Here is a 22,911-nt window from a genome sequence, read left to right on the forward strand (position 1 = left end):
ATTACTTTGTCACTCACACTTTTTTCCAAAGTGCAATGCTATTTAGCATACCTGCAATAAATATTTTTGAAATCATAAATTACATTAAAGTGCATTTTTCTGTCATCCATAGGAGTAAGTTAAGGAAATGAGAATTAAACAAAAAAATAAAAATTCCAAAATTGGTAATTTGAAAAATCACAAAAGTGAGCTGACTTTCACTATTACTATCATGGAATAATTAAGTTTTAATTCTATAAAGTGCTGTAGAATTTGTAGAACGTTTTAAAAAACTTTCATTATCTTAGTCAGTTTTAAAACAACCACCTGTAACAATTAGTTACATTCTGCAGATACAAAAACCCAGTAACAAAGAAATTAAGTGACTTGTTCACCATTATGGCTAGGAAGTAGCAGAATCTGGAGCCTGGATACAAACCTAAATCTTTGGTTTCAGGGCTAATCCACATTTATCGTAACTTTTATGTCATTAAGACATAAAATATACCAGACCTTAAAACATATTATTTTTGTCACTTGGAATATGCTCTTGCCCAGTGCAATCATCCTTTCACCTCCCTGCATCTTATCCCAAATACTGGATCACTTTCTATCATGCCAAGACAAATTCTACAGTACAATAATCAGTGGTAATACTGATGCCCTTAAAAAACCTGGTAGCAAAGGAAGTTTTTAAAATGGGCCAAACTGCATTATATCCAGTATCTATTAATTCCTAAACAGCTATTACTGCATTTGGCTTCTTTAAAAATGAATTGCATATATATGTTTGCTCTCATTCAGCTCAAATAGTGAATTAATGGAACAAATACATGTGAGCATAAAGAAGTATCTTATAAAGCTAACATAAAACTTTATAATCACTGTTACATATTTTTGCCTTAATTAAAATAGACAGATGCCCTAAAATATAAACAAATATCTTTTCCTGAATAAATCTCACATGCATAGTTGTTTAATTCTTTGCAAAGTTGAGAAAGAAAGAAAAAAGGAGATAAAAGAAATTTTCATACCCTTAGGATAAAAATTGGCTTTTTATCTTATAAGATTTTCTGGACTAAATAAAATTATACTGCTCAATTAGATTGCTATAAGATGCAAACATAACCATTTAATAAAGATGTACATTTTTCTAAAAATTTATATTAGCTATGCTCTTATATAATTTGCTTTAATCTACTAATACAATTTTTAGACAAAAGTCTTACACTTTAAGGACTTAAGTATACAGATATATCTTAATGGCTCCAAAGAGGCTTCTAACATGGTTTTCTTGAAAATCAAATATCAATTCTTTTTTTTAAATCTGATATGGCCCATATATAAAAATTAAAGGGAACTCTCTGTAAACAGTAAAGATGACACATTCTCTGAAGTAAATTTTTTCTATGATTTTAGGGCCTCTATAATTATCTAAAATTATTTTTCTCAAGCTACTCTGTTTTTACTTCCATGTAAAAAGGTAATCTTTGATTTAAGGCTAGCTGAAAAAGAAAAGGCATCTGGTCAATCTTCTCATATTCCCTTCTAAGAGTGTAATTTGCATGTAATTTACCAATAGATGTTCAATAATTAAAAAGAAAACTAAGAAGTTCACTAAAGCATGAGTTGCCAACACCACTGGCTACTATGCCCCTCTTATGGGAAAAAGAAATCCATCGATGGATGAAAATAGAATTCATATTTTTAGAGTCCTTGCCACTTTAACGATTACTTCATGGCATCATTGCTCTAATTTCCTACAGTTGTTTTTATCTGAAACATAGGCTTTATGAAAATCTGAAAGAGTAAAAGATTAAAGTACTGGAAACTGACAAATGAGGACAGTTTGACATTCAATACTTTTTCATTGACCACCAAGTGGTTGGGAACATTTTTCTTTCTTTTCCAAATATCCCCTTAAATTTATCATTAGTGCATTTTTACATCAGCTTCCATTCATTTTTGATTATTTTATATAAAGAGACAGTAACAGAATGAATTAACCCTTTTTTCACAGGACAAAAGCACTCTATGGATGCCCACATTGCTCTGTACACCTGAGGTCTAGTGACTACATTTTCAGTTCCAGGATTGGGCTAAAACTGGCTTGTCGAATTTATTCACCACGGTCACTGGAGGCAGATCATTTGTATATATCCCCCAACTGACTCCAGGTGAAGCCAACTGAGTATTTCAAGTGGTGGGTGTCTCATTATCTCAGGACAACATATCACAGAAACTATTCTCACCCAAGAACTTTCGTAGGGAGTCTAAAGCAATGGCTTTCTTTTCAATGGATTTTTGAGAGACAAATGTCTCAATTTTTATGTGACACTCAGAAATCAGCCTAAAGAGACTCAAAACAAGAGCATGATGACCTTATAAGCAGCATAAGCCTCAGTGGACTAGGAAAGAGTACATTTAGAGTGGACTTCAGGAGGGAACAACCGTTTCCCAAAGACTGTGACTGCCTAATGAGATCCGTGACATGCATCCGTCATGTGGGAATAAACATGGCTCCTGCTGGTTCCCCAAATCCTGCTGACATTGCGTGGTTATGATGCTAACTCACTTGAACACCCTAGCAACGTTTTAATATCTTTTTCTCCCATTTCTAAAACAGTGGAACAAGGCTTGAATTCACTATGTAGAAAATATAATAACAATATTAAAACAGGTATAACTCAGACATTCTCTAGAGCTGTTCTGTGTTGCCCCTATAAGCAATGCTTATTTTAGGAAGCAATCTTCTTCTGTTTTCTAAAAATAATTTTGAGAATATCTAGAAACAATGTACATAATTTTCATATATTGGCTACTCTAATAAAGTATGCCCCTTTAGTAAAGGAAGCCCAAGGTGAACATTGTACATATTTTGCCTAGAACTACCTGTATTTATGGCTTTGCAGGAAACCGAAATGTAATATTTTTGGTTTTGAAAAGACAAAAATAATGAATTTTCAAAATTTTTAACATTATTTTATGGAAAGAATAGCTCTTCCTACTGAGAAGGAAAACATGTCCACTAGGCATTCCTCACAGTCCCCCTACCTGAAGGAAAAATAATGGCATCAACAGAGTACAGCATTAACATTCAAAAGTGGTATCTGGTTTGGTCACTTTCAAAAGCTGTATAGAATGATATGTGCAGTGTTAAAAGACACAAAACCAAGCCTTGGTTTTAGTCTTCATTCTGCTTTTCTGACAAAAAATCTTTAGCACACAGACTCTGATGAGAAAGCAAACCATCCTTTATGTAAATTTATCACTTAGAAGTATTGAACATTTACTTGCTATTATACAATCACATCATTCTTCCTGGAAACAATTTTTTAGTATTTTTCAAGAAGTATAGTAATATGTGTGAATCATAAAAGAAACCACAGATGGTCCTCTTCTCCCCACCCGCTCATATTTTAAGGCAAGTACCAAAGTCTTGTACGGGTAAAAATAAATGATAAAAATTTGAAAACCTTTGTTTGTAACCTATAAAAGCCAAAAAAAAAAAAAAAAAAGCCATCTCTAGTAAAACCATCAGTATCAGAAAAGTATTCTGGATCACCAATAATTTATTCTTTCTATTTTCAGATTCAATATAGTGGTGCATCTCCACAGAACCATCAGGAAAGCAAAGTCATGATTTGAAGCACCACCGTAAGTTAGTAGTGGGAGAAACTCTCTGTTCTAATGTAGTCAAAATATCATTTTAAACTATTTGAAGTAAAAACAAATTATATTTCAAGTGACTGACCTCAGGAGAGCGTATGAGTGTCTATATTGAAATGTATTCCTCCACAAGTATCTTTCCTCCTATTATAAAGTAGTTCATTAATTATATTTAGAGATTTTTGGGTGATTTCTTTTAGTGATAACATTAAAAAGCCTACCTTGGATTCACTGAATTATAAAGAACAACATCTTCTGCACGTCTTACTGTTCAAGAGCTCATCTTGTGTAAACCATTCTGAACTACAGAACCACTTTTAAAGTCAGTTCTCTTGACCTTTTCTAACTCTGCACGTGCAATTGTCTCTGTTTAGAAGGTTCCCATCTACAGCAGCAAAAGCTTACATTACATCTTTGTGCAATTTAGAAAAAGGAACCCACTCTGGGCAAATATAACCCCAGACTAGGACACAAAGCTTGGTAAGTAGAATGAGGGCTGGATGCCATTCCTTCATACATTTCCTCTGCCTGGTTCTTCTGAAGGCTCTGCAGCAGCCCTGGTCTCTCTTCTAGAACATCATTGGTTTCTAAGCGTTAGTAACTACCCACTCTAGGCAGTGAACGCATGCATGTAGTAATAAAATTATTATAATTACAATTATTACATGTATTAAGGTGGTGATTTTGAGTTGGAGGTTGGTATATTTCTCTTCTAACAAGGTCTCTTTGAGCTTTATTCACTTATAAGTATAGAGTTTTAGAGAGGTTAAGTGTCATGACCAACATTACACAGCTAGTAATTGACGAAGCCTGGACTGGAATCCAAACACACTAACTTCAAAACTTAATCTTTTAGCCTCAACCCAAATGGTGCTTTGTAAATTACTGGGAACAGCTCAAGTGTAGGATCCTTCTTCTGGTGTGTACTTTTCTCTCCTTGCATTAGAGAGGTAGGAAGCAAAAGATGATCCTGGGATTCTTAGGGTCTTTAGAGACAAAGCCTTTTGTCCATAGATAATGTTTTACCTTTGTTCATTGGATTATTTATAACCTACTTCATTCTGAAAAGGATGTAAGAATGGTTTCCTTCATTTACATCACACCACATGGAAGCACATTAAAACAAACAACCAAGAAACCAACAAACCAACAAACAGGAAAAGTCCATCTGTTACAATGGGTATTCTGGGATGAACAGTATTACTTTTCTGTTCATAGACTGAATGCCATTCTTAAATATTTTCATCATATAGGACTATATGACACAATACAACTACAAATACAGCCATCACTACTACTGGTTCTAATAAACTTCCATTAACTGAGTGCCTATTATAAACAAGACACAGGTATTTTCTCAAAACCTTGAGAGTTTATGGTAACTATCACTATTCTCATTTCATAGATAAGGAAACTTGAGGCCTAAAGAGGTGATGTAATTGATCAAAGGTGATACAGCTAGTAAATGCAGTCTTTTCTTTCAAAATATTGGACCATGTTGCCACTGAGCACTACAGCAAAGCAGAAGCTGTAGAGAACTACATATCAGTGCCCTTTTTGTCTCTCCTAGTATCTGCATTATTAATCCTATTTTGCATACAAATCCCTAAAAACATCACAGTTATTAAGTATACAGATACCTAATAACACCTGGAAAGTATTTTGTCCAGAAATGTTCAATTTGAATCCAGTTTAGCCTGTAGAGCTAATATCTAGTTTATCACAGAAAATATTGGTGATATAGGATCAAGATAAATGAAATCATGAGGAGATAAGATAAATTTAGAATATAGGATATCCTGCAATTAGCAGAATCATTTTGAAAGGTCAAGGTCATGAAAAAAATCTGGAGGAATACTTCTCAATATGGTAGGAGAATTACGAGGCATAACAATCAAACATAATGCCTGAGGTATGATTAACTCCCAGTTAAAAAGAAAATAAAGATTAACAAAACTATAAAAGATATTTAGGGAAAACTAGAGAAATGAAAAAATGAGCCAGCAAGATCAAAGAAAAGGGAGGGAAATAAAGGAGAAGATCATCTTTGCTGGGGGAATCAGGGAAGACATCATAGAACAAGAGGCATTTGTCCAATCTATTCCATGACATTGCTCTGTGATTTTTCAGCATATATCAATTTCCCCATTGTCAAAACTCTAACTTTAGGAAAAGGACCTTTGAATACATATTGCTAGGTAACAACCACTAGTTGTTTCTTATGTGTAAGCCTCTTCTCACCAGGATTCCATTCTTCTCTTCTTCCAGTGGGCTCTGTGGTGCTCAGTACAAGACTCCATGGTTGGCACTCAAGTAGATTGAGGCAAAGGGTATTTCTGTAAATACAAGATCCACAAGTCCTCCTCCCAGCAATGAGTGCATTAACACAAAGCAATATGTACTGCAATAAAACTCCAGTGTAAATTAAAGGATTAAAGGATTCTTTGAAATTAGTTGTAGCTCCATGCTCTTATTGCAAAATTTAATCAAACTAGATGCTGATAAAAATAAGTTTGTCATTAGCCAGCAGGGGGAAGAAAGGTTCCTTCAGTGGTTACAGAATGCAGCCTCGACACATCCTGGTGAGGTGGGAGTCTTTATGCATTATTCTCCTTATTTTACCAGGCAGGAAGTAGACACAGAGAGAGGCTAAGTGATGCCCAAGGACAAAGAGTGAGTCAGATGCAGAGCTGGGAATTGAGCCCACTTCTCCCGGTTCCCAGTGTACAGCTTTTCTCAGCAAGCCATAATGCCTTTCAGATGGATCATTTCCTAAAATGTATTAAGTTGTTAAAAATTCAATATGGGTGTTGCATTGCTTTCCAACTAGTTCTGCTTCTCACTACCTTACTAGAGCTATTACCAGAAGCTAAACTGAGGTTCAGATCAGTATAATCATACCTATATTTTTGGACAATATGCCATTAAAACTGGATATATCCAAATACCTAAGATGAATCAGAGTCTTTGGAGAGTGAATTTGTGTTTGGATCTTTTAGCAGGTGAGGGAGGGTTCCACAGCGAGAGAAAAAAATGCAGTTTCAAAATTAGGAGAAACTAGAAATGATCACATAGAACAAAACCTCACTGACCACCAGAAAGAGTTAAAAAATAAACTCTAAACCTCCAAAAGCAACAATATGATGTTCATGGCAGGCACCAAAAAAACAAGAAAATAAAAATGCCCTGTATATTGAAAAAGTGGATGTTTTAGGCCCTTCAAAAAGATTCTAGACACTGGTTTTTATTCAGTTGTTTCATTAGCTGGGATTTTACCCTTTGGGTCATTGCAAATTCCAGACCATGGGCAGGAACTATTCTTTTTTAATGGTCATCACTGAAGACTCTTATGGTGCTAACTAAACCAGAAACAGTAAGTAAGCAGGCCACATGCTAGCACTCCTATAAGTCATCTGACTTTGATTATTGGAAACATCACCAACTGATCTCTGTGCCCTTTACCAAAGAACCCAGACTCAGCTGTACTCCTTCAATACAGTAGTCTAGACAAGTACCAATCAGTCAAGATTCAACCAGAAGATCAAACCCATACACTGTTTCTGGCATATGTTTTTCTTTCCAATCCCCATTGAGAAGACAAGACACAGAATCACTACAGGCGCACAGCCTCACCTGCCAGGTCTGATTGAACCCTCTGCAATTATCTCTTATATGACCTGCTCATGCTTCCATGTTTCTCATCTGAATTAGACCATCAACTCCTTGAGGACAGAGATAAATTTGAAAAAAAATCCCCTAACAGTTTTCCTGAGAAAATATCAATAAATACAAATTGATTTCATAAAATTTATTTATATTTTTCTCTAGAAACTTTGGGGAGAGTGAAATTTTGAATTCCATAGTAACTAAGCATCATTACCTAATTCTAATTCAGAATTTTATTCAGCAGATAATCGATCATTGTAGTTAATATTTTATTAAAATTAAAGTACTGAGCAAAATTATTTCTTCTGGAACATTAAAATATATTAACTGAGCAATTATTCTTGCAACTGTTTATCATCCTGAAGACAATCATGTGTCACTTAAAAGAGTGCATCCAGTTAAAACTTTCAGAATTTTCAATAGCCTATGAAATTCCCTAGAGAAGCGGTTGATTCCAGGGCAAAAATGGGGAAAATACAAGATGAGTTTGGGCTCATCTGGCAGTGCCAGAAATTCAGAAAGTGCTCAAAAACTTATTGGGGGTATGTCCAAAGGGCAGAGTGGCCAATCTGAAAGAGCACCCAATAGTCATAGGTGGAACATTTTGAGCAAGAAAATGAACAATGATAGTATTGGATGATGACACAAATAATAAAATAAATAACTGCCTATGATGATATAAATAAGTAATAAATCAGAAAGAAGGGACATTTTTCTTGCAGAAGAATTCTAAGTAATAAACTTGGAAAGAATGAGGAAAATATCACCCCACCCAAGTGGTCAAGGTTAACATCACTAATAAGTAGACAGACTGACATGCATGGTACACTAAGGAGGGTACACTTCTTGCACGACAGTCTTGTCAAAAATGTATAACCATGAAAAAATATCAGACAAACCCAAACTGTGGAGTAGTCTGTAAATTACATAAACAGGATTCTTCAAGTGAGCTTAAGAAATGAAAGTAAACTAAAGCCAGAGATTGTCACAGATTGAAGGTCTAAAGAGAGGTGACAGTTTAATGTCATGTTGAATCCTACAAGGGCTGCTGGGAAAAAAGCAGGTCGTTCGTGGACAAACTGGTAAAATCGAGATAAAGTCTATGGTTTCGTTAATAACATTTATGGTACCAGTGTTAACTTTCTGTTTTGATAATTGTACTAAGTTATACAATGTGTTAACATCAGGGAAAGCTGAGAGAAAGGTATATGAGAACCCTCTGTACTAGTTGTATGTATTTTCTATAAGTCTAAAATTATTTCATAATAAAAAGTTTAGAAAAATGCTTTAAAAAACTAGTTCGAATAATCAGTTTGGATATACTAATGCCTATGTGAACACAGGTAAGAAATCTAGATGTTGTATAAGTAACAGAGCACACTGTTGGCTCTTGTTAGGTCACAGCTTTCCTGAGGAAACAGAAGATGAAACACAAACCTAAATGTGATCCCATTTGTGTCTCTGCATGAGAATGTGTCTACTCATCAGGATCATCCCTCTGCCACCTTCACTTCACTATATTTTTTCTCCCTTTTGGTCTTCTTTTTTCCCTTCCACATGTCAATAATGATCTATGTGTGGTGTGTGGCACAGCAATGTTGCTTTTGCCACATGGCTGTTACTTAGCAGGTAGAATATTTTCCATGAGGCCCCTGGGGTGCTGAGGCAGACAGAAATCATCCTCATAGCATTTCCTTACCATTATTGAGAGAGTTTTGTTTATTAGACAACTTGCCATGACATGTTTCCGCCTAAGTCACAATTGGGTCTAATATCACTGACCCTCTAAAGGCTCATTAAGAGTTTTCTCTGTGCCCATTTTTTCTTCCTGGGTTCTACCTTTAAGTCTAATGGGGGAGAGGAAGTTGTGGAGGCAGAGACGCAGGACACTTTGAAATTAATCTTTGGTGTCCTTCTTCCCTTAGCCATGAGCTGCAACAATAATGCACTACAAATTTCAAGGCATTACACTCAGCTCTCTAGGGCCACCTTTTGTCTGTAAAGCACCAAGTAAAATGTCTTTTCATTGTAATGTCGGTAACTCACGGGCTCTGTAGTGGGTCACAGCAGTCAGCTTGGTGCTTAAATTCATCACCTGGTGACTCCGACCCCCACAATGTTATTTCATTTTAAAAAAAAATCTTGATTGACAATATTTATATCATAGGGAATTATGCACAAATATCAAAACTCCTGGCCTCTCTTGAATTTACCTAAAGATCAGGCAATCCTCCACCCACATTCACAGGAACCCACAATCCACAGCAGCTGAATATCACCTGCTCCCTTGGACAATGTGGGTGTTCTCTAATTTACATGTCACCAGGGCACCTTCTGACCAGCCTAGGTGTTGTATGCATTTATGTTTGCAAAACTTGCCCTATATCTTGCCCTTTAATTCATAAAGGTTAGTCAAATATGTCTGAGTGTCATCACTTAACATCATGAGCAAAGAAATATAAGCAGCCTTTTCTCTGCGTCTAGGGATCTCAGGAGCTATGGCCAACCTGATTCCCTCTGTAAAACTACAGAGGAAATGCTGCCTATCATTTTCTCTTGCTTGCAGAAGGGGGGATGGGGAGAAGGGCAGGGTTGCTATTTAGGGTTCCTTTATATGATTCCCTGCTTTGAAAGGAAATGCTATTACCCTTATTGTATATTGAGCTCAACTCTCACATAGTGATTCTCAAGCAGGAGTTTGAGACGTGGCGATAGAGCCATTACCGCTGTATTTCACATGGAAGAGAGTTTTACTAATCCTCTCTGGCATTCATCTCTAAATCTTGGTGAACTCAAGTAGCCTCAATCTCTGAAAGTTTATTTTTGACTTAAGTGATTTTCTTGCTATTGCTAGATTTTTTAGGTATCTTGCCAGCTTAACTGTTATCTGAATAAGCTTTGTTTATTTTCCTTGGCTCTTTATAGCAGGTTGAAGTCTGTACCTAGTGGTCACAACATTTCCTGCCCAAATGCCTTTTATTCTGAGTATGCAGTCAATAATTACTTTTTTTTGCTTTACCCAAAATATAAATAACCCCCTTATACTCATTTTGAACCTTTTCCCAAAGTACTTTCCTTATGAAAGAAAAAAAAAAAAAAAAAAGCCCTTCAGCAGACCTCTGTGTGATGTGAGCAGAGCACTAGTCAAGGAGCATAAATCACTCCTCAGACTCGCAAATGTACAAGTAACCCTTCCCCTTCCTGCTGTTTTCAATTACTCTGATTAATTTATTTCCAACCTTTTGGCACCCCTCTGCTAAACTACACAGCAAACAAATTTACAGTGAGTCCCAAATTAAATATCAATGCAAAAACTTCCAGCCTCAAATTTCATTGGGTTCAGTCACTCTAAAATAAAATTTTGGTGTTTATTTCATATTTAACTTATTCCTATGCATAATGTTGATTTTTGTACTGAAATCTTGGCGCCTAATTATTAAAGGGGCTTTTGACAACGTGAATGAAAAATGGACTGAACTTAAAGTCACACACAAATTAGATTTCTGCACATGCATCTAGCAAATGTCTACTAAACCTGCAGGTAAGCTCTTCACACAACAAATAAATTGGTTGAGATTTTTTGCTTCAATATCTTGTTTAAGTATTTCTGAAACTGTAAATGCCTAAACTCTGGATCTCTTTTTATTTTAACTTATTGTTTGTTTAGTATACATCTTCACTTCTTAATCTAAAGGTGTACCATGTTTGAAAACTAAGAAAACAGATTATCTTTTTAAATTAGTTGTAACAATCATGTAGCATTTCCAAGGTAATCTCTCAGGTTGGGGTGAAGCATTTCCTCCATAATGCTGCTGTTGGCGATATAAAGTAAATAGTGTCTAAAAAGGTTGATAACCCCAAGTTGCTTTTTTTGGCACTAGATGGCCTGTACAACGTAAAAAGAAACTCAAGAGACTATTTTGGGCTAAGCTTTGGAATGCAGATTTGAATCTTAAGTTTTAAAACTACAGTATGACTTTTTCTCAAGGTAGATAGCATGAAAGAGAGCCAAAAGAAAAAAAGAGCAATGAAAAAAAATCAATGGAACCAAATACTGAAACAAACTTCGAGTAACTTCGGCCCTAAAGTAGCTCATTCAGCTTAATATTAACAGTACTTCCTTCAAACACTGTATACCTGTCTTCTTTCCCACAGACCTTCTGGGTTCTGATATTTTTTTTTCTTTTCCATCAGTTCATTAAAACTTCTCTCCTTGTTCTTTCTCCGCCTCCCACTCCCTATTTCCTTTTTAGCTCCAACAAGAACTCAATAAACCCAAATGGCTTTGTTTTGTAGCCATAAGCAAACTTTCCCTGAAAATCCAAAGTTGTACAATTGCTAAACCAGTGTTTTTATTGCTTGTTCTAGTTTATGTTGTTTAGTTGTTTCTGCCTCCAGTCTATGAATCACACTGAGATGGGTACATAGTAGGAACTACATTTATTCAATGAACATGTGTGGATAAGTACAGAAGAATAATCCAGGGGCCCTGATTGACCAAGAGGAATACCCAAAAGGTCATAAACTCTTACCCAGTAGGTCCCCCAGCACTTGTCACCACCCACTTCCTTTCCACAGTTTTCTTGGAATTTTCAAGGAAGGTAATGAGAACAGCCAATAGCAGCTCTCTTAAAATTTCATCCCATTAATCAAATATTCATAAGTAGGAACGTGACTGTCAGCACAAATTCTTCTCAATTGTGTCATGGATTTGGAGACAATGAAAAAGGAGTTCTTCCTTGAAAATAACAGGAATTTCCTCAAGGGAAAAAAAAAATCTCATATGAGTCTTCCCATAAGCCAATGCCTACTCCTTCTGCTTTTATACTAGATTGGTAGAAATAACAGCAAAATAGTTGCTGTCACGTTTACCAGTGCTTAGAATGTTATTAAGTGTATTGTATCTAAACCCTCAAGGAATATGGTGAGTCTCTCTACTGATTCCATTCTGCAGACATGGCATGGGTAAATATGGGTAATAGGAAAGATGGTAGTAATAAATCTGAAATAAAGAGAAAAGGTAATAAAAAGACAAGTGATATTGCAGGGTCCACATGTGACCACCACATGTAAGCCTTATATCATGAAACATTTCATACAAGTCAATAAGAGGAAATGCAAAACAGAATGCATTCATTTTAAAATAACCTAGAATGTTAACCTCCCAAGATGATAATCTGAAGCTTTATTTCATGCCTTATCCTTCCGATATATTGAATGATGCTGCATTCATTGTGATAGAAAATCTTCCTAAATTAAAGGTGTGAGTCACTCCTCTATCTCATCCTCATCTACAATGCAACCCCCTTGTTTTAGCCACCAACATCTCTCCTGCACAATTACAATAACCCTTTAACTGTATTCACTGTGTCTCTTGTCCTTTTTTATTCAGTAGCAAGCATGATCTCGTAAATAATTAAGTTGTGTCATGTCACCTCTGATTAAACATCCAATTGCAGCCTATTATAATGAGAACAAAACCCAAATGCCTCACTCTGATCTGCACAGTCTTACCTAACCTACTCATAAATACCCCTTTCCCCACTCCTCTCCTCTTCCAAACACACACAGTATGCTTCAGACACACAGACCTTCTTCCTTTCTCTAAAATGCCAAAATCATGACTCCCTATCAAGGGTTTGCATGGAAAGTTCCTCCCTCAGAACCACTCATAGCTTGTTCCTTCACATCATTTTTATCTTGGCAAATATGTCATTCTTCACAAAAAGGCCTGGATTACAACTACTAATCCCCAGAGCACCTCTCTTGATTACATTATTTTATTTTTCTTTCTTCTTAGCACAAAATATTATATATTTATTTATGTCAGTTTGCTTATTATCTGTCTCCTCCTGCACTAAAATGTACCCTAAAATGTAAGCTCCAACAGACCAGTTACATTGTCTAACTTGCTCACTTGCCTCTTTCCCAACCTCTAGAACAAGTCCCAGCACATCTCTGCTCAAATTTGTTCAATGAGTGGATAAATAAATGAATGGCCACCAACCACATGGGTTGCTTCAGGGATCATATGATTTCAGGAAGAAGAAACTAAGAAAAAAATTAAAGTGTCCTGAAAATGTAAGGGATTTCTACTGCTATTAGTAATTTACATTGCTAATTATATAATTAATGAAATAATGGGTATTTATGTAATGTGATACCAATGCGTGATGTGTTTTCACGGACATCATCTTCCTTGCATTTGTGGAAGGTGTGAGAGGCACTACTAGGTCTCTCTATTCAGAGTTGGTTGGAACAGTTTTCTGTAAACCTCTGGTGGTGTTTTCACAGGCACTCAGATTAAAATACATACAAGATAAACCCCCATAACCTTCATAAACTTATGATATTCCAGCAATGAGAGCAGCAAGGGGAATGGATAAAAAGCCCTAAGATTTTGGTTCTTATACTATCAGGATTAGTTTCAAAATACTTGACAATATCATCAGCAAATGAAAATAGAAATAAACATCCTAGAGTGGGAAAGAACTCTATCCAAAGATGGACAGTTCTAAATTCTACTTATGTTTAATGTTGGTCAATGTCAGATAAAGTCACTATCTCTTCCCCCCAAGTAACATCTGTATGCCACTAGTATTACAGGCCATCAACATGGTGCTGGTGAACTGCTAGCCTTTTTGTTAGAACGACAACAATACAAGGACTCAGCAAAAGGGCCTGAATTCTGAGTTAGCAATTCCATTTACAAACCTTAGTTATTTTTTAATGAAAATCTCATAAATACAGATGCCCAGTAGGTGTGATCCATTAGTTTCACCTGACAAGGCAAAAACCTCACCCATGAGCTGGCATCATTGTCACTGTACTTTCAGAGCTTAATTGAGAATATGCTTTAAAAATTAAGAGTTGAATAAAGTGGAATATTTTAATAAAGCATACTTCCTATTTTAGCATGGTCATACCAATAAAATATATCATTAAAAGCTTTAGAAAATGCACTGAAGGTCTTAGATAATCTAAAAACCAAATCTTTTTAAATCTCGAGAATTTATATTTTAGCAAATGTTTGAGATTCCTAATTGCCTCAGTTACCTGATCTGTGTGGATTGAAGCTTCAAAAAAGTCTTAATGTCAATGTTCTCTCCCTTAGCATCTTTGTCCTTCCTCTCCTTATACATCCTAATTTCTAAAGAAAACAGTCATTCGAAACTCATTTCTGTTATCAGCCTTATCCTACAGTTTTTCTTTTTCACACATACCTTAAAATACCCCAGGAACACTCAAAGCAAGCAACCAGAACCAAGTTTTTACTTCTCTTCTTCTCTCCTCATCCCTCCCCATTTTTAGTTCTCTTTTCTCATTTTAAGAAAAAAGAGCTAAGATGAACAAATTGTCATTAAAGAAAAACTCAGCGGTAGAAAAATTCTTAGGGAATTATGTATTCGTAGTTCTAAAGTTAAGCCCTCTTGGAAGTCTTGAAGGATGTCAATGCAATGTGGAAAAGTTAGGAAGGAATTTCCTATTGATTGTAAGAATAAAACAAGAGACGGTCTGTGGTACCTTGATCTTACCTAAAGAAGAAATGTATTCTTTCGACTAAAATGAGGTCGTGTTTCAACAATATCTGTCTTTGGATTGAAGGCTAAGCCAGCCAGGACAATGAGGTGCATGCATCTTAGGAAGAGATGTCTGACTGTTAATAAGAATGCATTGTGAGATAAAATGGAACGCCGGTATCTTAGCAAGGCAACACACTCTATCTTCTTCAAGATTTTTTTTTTCTTTTTTCTCTTACTTAAAAAAAGTTAGAAGTATTCTCATATGAAAGGCTACTTTCTCCACTTGTCTTCTATAAAGGACATAGTTATAGTGTTATTCACACATAAATGGAAACTTTCATAAATATATGACTATTTTCAAGCTTATTTCTGAAAAAATAAGATTAAACAGATGACTTTACAGTAAGAATATATTAACTGAAATTATTTTTCATTGTTCCTATAGGTAAAGAAACTTTTAACAAATGTTGTATATTTACAACTACTCTAGAACATTTGAGAAATCCCAAATGTAGATAATATATCCTATTCAACATGTATGAGTGGCAGAGTTAGTGGACAATATTAGGTAACACCATCGTTACCATCTCAAGTATTAGCCTTTTGACCTGATGATACAAGAATCTGACCTACTGGGAAATCAGCAACAAATGAGTGGGCCCATTTATTTAATCAAGCCATTGCATTTTTTGAAAACCACAATTGGACATGTAATTGCAGAGTAAAACCAAGTTAATGTGACTGCATGAGAAAATTATTATAGTTGTTTTAAAATCACACTAAATGCTGTTGTCCCCTTTATGACTGTAATCATTTCCACTATATATTCTACATTGAGAGAGTCTTGACCTTGACTTTGAAATATATTTCAATTTTGTAAAATATTTTACAAAATGAGAAAAATAACTCAGTTAATAAAGCCAATAAAGAAAAATAATAATTTTCAACTAATTTTCAATAAAGTAACATTTCTCTGAACAGCAATAAATTCAGAGAATGTATTTATTCATATTCTAATAGTGTGTTAAATTCTTATGCTATCCCATGATACAAATATATAATTACTCCCAAGCATGTTTAATTTGCCTCTTATGAAAGACACAATGGCAATAGGACGTCTGATTTACTCTGCAAAGTAGAGTAAATGAAGTATCATGCATAAGTCTTTCAGGGAAATATGTTGTTGTTGTTTTTCCATAAAATTTAATTTTAAGTTTTTTATGCAAGATCAGTTTTACTATTTTACTGACTGGCTACTGTCTAACAGTTTGATTCCCATTTAGTTCCCAGTAGTTTAACCAGTTTGTTTAGTTAATAAGCTCAGTCAAAATAATTGGGTTTGTACAGAGATGGCCTAAATCAATAGGATGGGAAGAGAGAAAGAAACTATATTTTGATATCACTGAATTCAAAACAGAGCGATAAATAATACATACTTTCTAACTTGGCCTTGTAGTTATGCCAAGGGGGAAAAGGGAGGCCACCAAATCATTTATGAGGAGAAAATATAGATCTAAAATTGTGAAGGCAGCTTATAGCAGAAAAACTTCTAACAGAAAAAAGCATATAAATTTTGAAGGTCTAAGCTTACTTGTTCTGATGTGTTGCAAAATCTTCTGAAGACTTCATTCCCTTTTCTACAATATACAGGGTTCAGATGTAGTTGGAGAGATTAACATTTTGTTCAAATGAGACCACACAGAATAGCGAGAACAGTGATTAAATATTATTGCAAGCACAATACACTTCAAAAGCAAGTCAACTCGATGATGGGTGACGCCTTAGAGGGCCAAGACAGGGAGAGTGGGAGGGAGTCGCAGGAGGGAGGGGATGTGGGGATATATGTATAAACACAGCTGATTCACTTTGGTGTACCTCAAAAGCTGGTACAAGAGTGTAAAGCAATTATATTCCAATAAAGAGCTTAAAAAAAAAAAAGCAAGTGAGATTAAATATACTCATTGGCGCATATGTAAATTAGTATAAAAAGTAACTTTTAAAAAACTCAAATTAATATTTAGAGGTATTTTCAAGTTTTTGTATTTTAAGGTTTAAATAATGGAACTTTTTTTTTTCAAGGAACTAATGAACACTAAATATCTCCTTTTAAATAAAACAACTGTAGAATGCCCCCAAAGCTTTTAGACGGTTAGATTTGTGATTGTTATGCTGCAATTTCATTCTTATTCCTCTCAGTCGATGGGTTGTTTGTTATACAGGTAAAATTTGGATAACAACCCATATGAAGATGTAGAGCAACTCCAGAGAAGAGGGTAAAAGCATCACTCAACAGTTTTCTGTTTGATTGATTAGAATTATTTTGTCCTCCCTTTACCACCAAAAAAAAAAGAAGAAAAAAAATTATTTGTTCTTTCTATGTATCAAGGTAGGTTTTGGTCACTATTTTTAGATTAAATACAAAGATTCAGATTTCTTCAGAGAATATAAAGAAGACTTTTTGAAGTAACTAGAGTAAATATGACTATTTCCTGATAGAAATTTGGTCCAGTATATAGTCAGCCTTTTGCTCTACTTTTCTTTAGCAGTCGGGCTACTAAAAACATTGTTTTAAATTATAAAAATTAGGTGCATCATAATTACAGACATTTCAAAGGCAAATACATTTTGACATTTGTTTTCTCCACTGTCAGATTCTGTTACAACAAATTATGTGTTAAATGCAAATTCATTCATTAGAATACTGCACATTCAGAGTTGAAAAATAACTCAAAGTTCTTTCATTTCATAATTTTGTTTTTCAAGGAGACAATCATCAGAAAACTAGACATATATTGTCTGGAGTTTTTTCTTAAAATAAAAGTTTCATTTAAAAATCTATCTAGGACTTCCCTGGCCGTCCAGTGGTTAAGACTTCGCCTTCCAATGCAGGGGGTGCGGGTTTGATCCCTGGCCAAAAAACCAAAACATAAAACAGAAGCAATATTGTAACAAATTCCATAAAGACTTTAAAAATGGTCTGCATTTTAAAAAAAATCTTTAAGAATCTATTTGCAATTTTCAGGCTAGAGTGTTGTTTTTATAGGTTTTTGTGCACCAAGACAGCCATTTTAAAGATATCTTCTTTAAAGAAGATATATCTATATAATAGATGGGTTCCACATACAGCTAAATTAGTTTAACTAATGATATCATGTTGGGACAATCATGTTTAACTTTTAGTATTAATTCTACCTTCTTTGAATGTATCCAGCTAGAATGAAGACAAGTGTTTCCTTTGTACAAGGATTGTTTTGACAGACAGCCTCAGAAGATAGAGAAATGTACCAGTACATCTGCTTGGTACCTTTTGCTACACAGGATCCCTACAAATAGGAAGGAATTGAAGAAAGAGGAGGTTACATTTCATAGAAGAGGAAAAAGTTAAAAGCAGAATCATGAAAAAAACTGTATCATAGAATGGAGGGAAGATACAGAGATCCCTCACCATTGCAATCCTTATAAAAGACCAAGTCATGTTCAGTCCAGGTGACTTTAAATGGAGCCTATCTTTATGGCACACCCTAGGCTCTGAAAAGAGACTGACAAGACAAGTAGCAAGAACCTAATGTCCTGGATCCACTACACTGGCAAACTAAAAATCTCTGCGTGACTCTACAGCGAATGCTAAGTAGCATTTACAAAGTGTCATTTCATTTTCAAGAATATATTAAGTATATCACTCATCTACCACCCTTTCTAAGAATACTTCTCACATTCACTTTAAAAAAATCACTTTCATTTAACAATTCTAGCACAGTTAACATTTAAGTTTTCTGCAGTATTCTCATGGTATCTCTCCATTCTTCAGGTTTAATTATATCCAGCCTCACACTGACGAAAGTTTATTTGTATATTGTAATCATTTCCATATGATACTTATTATATCAGAGGAAAACATTTATCCTAAGATTTTGTCTAAAGATACTTTAATCTCTTCTTTAAGGAACACTAATTTGGATTCAACCTCTTCCTAAAAGTATCATTTGGCATTCTCCCTCCTCTCCCCCTCTTTCCCTCCCTTATTCTGTTTTCTGCAATTTACATTCTTTCTTCTTTCAACACATTGAAATTTTTCTTTATTTTTCTATTGTTTCCTTTCCTTTGTACCATTTTCAATTTGAGAGAGAGAGGAAAACTCAAAGATTATAGAGACCTCTTCAAAATAAAACTTTAATATTTCTGGAATATAAAGAGACACGGCTTATAGCTCATTCCTCTTTGAGTAGAGACATTCAAATTTTGACATACACATGATTGCCAGTTTTAGATGGTTTTATAGACATATACATTTAAGTGATTAAATGAATACAGCAGCATGAACTGTAATTATTTGGAAATACATTTCCACATCTTATTAGACCCAAGAATGTAAAAGAGCCTAGCTTTAGTTCTCTCAACTCCTTTCCTTTTCAGAAAATTTGACAATTTAAAATATACTTCCTTTTAAGTCTTAATCCTTATCAAGCAATACTTTGATGTGATATGACATCATTATATGACACACTGGTTGATTCTAAGTGAACATGATTTATTCTCCACATTTTGCTGTTAAGAGTTACAAAGATGTTTCCTTTTTTCAGATGTGATAAAATCTAATAAGAACTGACACATACATTAGCTTAACTCCGTACCAAAATCAATGCAAACTAAGAAAATAAACAATATAGAATTAAAGGGCAAGTGGATGTGCATAAATTGAATACAAGCAAAGAGGTAAATTCAAGTATTTTTCTATTTAAAATTTTTTTGAGTTTATATCAAAGGGAAGAGAAACATAGGTAGAGGGTAATATAGCCATTTCTATCTAGTTCATGCAGTTTATGAAGCTACCCATTACTCAATACTTATTTGGAGAACCTGAAAGTGTTTTCTCATTTTCTGGCATGAAGCTAGGTCTTGCACTACAAAACACACATGTGTAATTCACAAGCCTGCTCTATTCTTCAAGGACAACTGACATAAGCCTGGGCAGAAAGCTACATCTCATTAACCTCTTTCTTGAGTTTACATTCCCATATCTTCTGTTTCAGCATTTCAGTTAAGTTTGTCATAATGCAGCAGCACTTTCTTTTTTAAGTTTCAACAAGATTGCTCTTTTTTTATTTCTTCCTTTTTCCAAATGGGACCCACCCTTTTCACTTTTGATGGCTAGCTGTGGCATTTTTAGCTGTTTTATAACAGTTTTGATTGTTATATTTGTTTGTGTGTAATAGTGGTAAAGTGTTGGTCTATAACTATTTTTATTTGTGTTATCCAATATAGTACTTCTTATGCTGACATGGTGATAAAATGGGACACTATTTCAGTTTTAGGAAAAAGTTAACAATCCTTTTCCATGTGCCCTGTTTATATCTTAGATATCCCTCTCCCTATTGGAACTAAATTGACACCAAATTCTAATCCTTTTAATTATTTAGTTTTTTATCTCAGAAGAAAGTTGGGGGTCTGTATATTTAAAATTCTATTCAGGTATTCATTCCAGTCATTGTAGCAATGGCCCCCTTCCTCATAAACACGTACAAAAGCACTGAGGACTTAGTTCTAGATGAGGTCAAATTTCTGGAGAATGGGGACTCACTCAGAAAGAGCCCAATAGCAGCAGTCTGCCAGTGCCATTCTATTTTGCTAGCGCACAGGACTGAAAAGCTTCATTCTGTTCATCTGCTCTGGTCCAACTTCAAACATTCTTTCTAAGAAAGGTTGAGAGCTGATTGTTCCAGATCAAAGACATCATCATTTCAAGTTAGAGCTATGTGCTTCCATTTTATCAGTGTAGTTCTCAACTATACCACACCAACTTCAAGGCAAGTTAAGGCAAGTTCAGAAGCCAAATGGTTAGGTGACAATGATATGTTTAAAAGATTATCACTCAGTAAATGTCAGACTTTCTAAAGGAACTCATATTAGTCTCACTACTGGTAAAGGAAATCACATGTGTGGGTATGTTATAAAGACTGTAATCTGGTTGCCCACAGCAGGTTGAGTAGAAACACTACAATTCATTCCCCTGTTCTGTCCTATAATGAAGCAATAATTTTTAGTCAATTCATAATTCGCTACACATAAACACAGTCACTAAATCTCCCAATGCAACATTTTGCCTGTTTGCTTGGCATTGAGATCTGGGTATGTTTTCTGTCTTTCTTACTTCTCTTTTTTCTCATTAGCTCCCAAAGCCAAAATATGTATATGAACTCATGCTATGATTTAAAAACAACAACAAAACAAAACTAGATCTATGATACCTCTGATTTTACTTTAAGCAGTTAACCATTCTAATGCCAATGGCTCAAATAGTCATCTACTTTTTTTCTTCTTTTTTCACCCGTCTGACTGTTGTCAAAGATTTTCAGACTTGCACAGGGATTCTTGGGTTTCCTGATCAAAGTTTACAAAATCTAGGTTTATTATAATGCCCATCTCCTCTCTCCTTTCTGCTCTGCTCCCCGTACCCATCCCTGTTTAAACTTCTACCATTCATCAGCTATTTGGAGAAAAAGCAAGGGCAAAACGCCAGTGGTGGGTTAGCGTCTCCCGACACCACGAGCTGTGTCACAGACCTCCAGAATCAAAAAAGTCAAGTTCAGGCAGCTGCCTGCGCCCAGAAGCGCCCCGAAAGCGTTAGCTTCTCCGCTGATGACCCGAATCTCGCCCGAGTCTGCCCCCAGAAAGGGGCTACGGAAACGAAAGGGGCTGGAGTCGACGCTTTCCCCTCTCCACTAGACCCTGGGTGCAGCAGGTAAGGAAGTTAACCCCCGAGATAAGTTAAGGAACCACACACTTAACGAGGAGGATTGGGAGCCCGCAAGAGCTAGAAGCCAGGAGAGTGAGCGCGGAGGGAAGTCTTGAGAAAGCGAATGCTGATCCCAACATCTGCAGCGCTTGGGATGCGCGGGCAGAAGCGCGCAGTCAAGTCCAAACGCTCCCGGGGGGGGGAACAAAATCAGGACCCGCAAAGGGCCAAAGGAAAAAGCTGTGGGGGAGCCGAGGACTCGGGTACCTGGTTCGGAAATCCGCCACCGCACCTCTCGCCCCCCAGGAGGCCGGCGCACGGTGGCCCACGGTCCCGGGGAGCGGGGCCGCAAGGACTTAAGTTTCACACTCACTTATCTGCCAGCGTCGCCCCGTAGGAAAGCCAAGGAAGACAGGGGCAAGGAAGGGGGGGAGGTGTTCTCCTTACCTCGGTCGGCTCCCACGGTCAGCACCTTGGCGGCAGGCAATAATCCCGAGAGAGTGAGTAAGGCGAGGAGGAACTCGGACATCGTGGTCGCCCGGGGAGGAAGCCTGCGCCGGAGACTGCTCGGCGGCATCCCCGGCCCGGCGGCGGCGGCGGCGGCTCGGAGCCCCGAATCGAGCAGCGTCATTTACAAATGTCACTGGAAATTCTTCAGCTCAGTGAGCCCAGCCAGTCCGCCTTCTCCTGCCTGGAGCAGGATGTGGAAGGTGTACGGATGCGCGCGTGTGGGGGAGAGAGAGTGTGTGTGAGCGCGAGCGAGCCGCTCGTGTGTCTTGACTTTTCAATGCAGGGTACGTCTGATCTTACATCACGCAAAGAGGGGCAGTGAGAGATGCCAGCGGAGGGGAATTCACTGATTAATCACCCAATCCACCACACACCCGTCCGTCGTCCACATAAATCACATCTATTACTTAGTAAGAGGCATTTAACACAACAGGAAAATACCACCGCGAACTGAGAGCACCACAAATCACAATTATTTGTCTCCTTGAAGGGAAAGTAACTCTGGTTCTGTAGGGATTTCGGTCTTTAGAGAAGGGGGAGACTTCTGCATTGGGCTGAGCCAGCCAGGAGCCCAGGAAGCTCCGCATTTAACAGCCACTTCGGAATTATCAGCTACCAGCGCTGACATAGATGCTTCTCTAGGCAAAGCAGATTTGATCCCTTTGCTCCCTGGAAGCTTCCTTCCCGGGAAGGAAGGACTAGCCAAGTAACTGAGCTTCTCTTAAGGAAATGGTTCCCTCCGCTCGTCACACAAATGCAAATGCTTTCTGAATTGCACCTTTAACTTTTATGCTGAGTAGCACCTAGGGACAAAGATGAAAATTTAGTGAC

General features: G+C 36.4%; 1 protein-coding gene across 1 annotated transcript in view; it reads right to left on the reverse strand.

Moving 5' to 3' along the window:
- Nucleotides 1-22,201, reverse strand: part of LRP1B (LDL receptor related protein 1B) — a 1,778,947-nt gene extending 1,756,746 nt beyond the window's left edge. The window contains exon 1 of the mRNA XM_057745031.1: nt 22,018-22,201. Within this exon, the coding sequence (XP_057601014.1) occupies nt 22,018-22,201 (184 nt within the window). The remainder of the gene's footprint in view (nt 1-22,017) is intronic.
- Between the last annotated feature and the right edge of the window lie 710 nt (nt 22,202-22,911).

Source organism: Hippopotamus amphibius, chromosome 8 (genome assembly GCF_030028045.1).
Source record: "Hippopotamus amphibius kiboko isolate mHipAmp2 chromosome 8, mHipAmp2.hap2, whole genome shotgun sequence".
Classification (NCBI taxonomy): Eukaryota; Metazoa; Chordata; class Mammalia; order Artiodactyla; family Hippopotamidae; genus Hippopotamus; species Hippopotamus amphibius.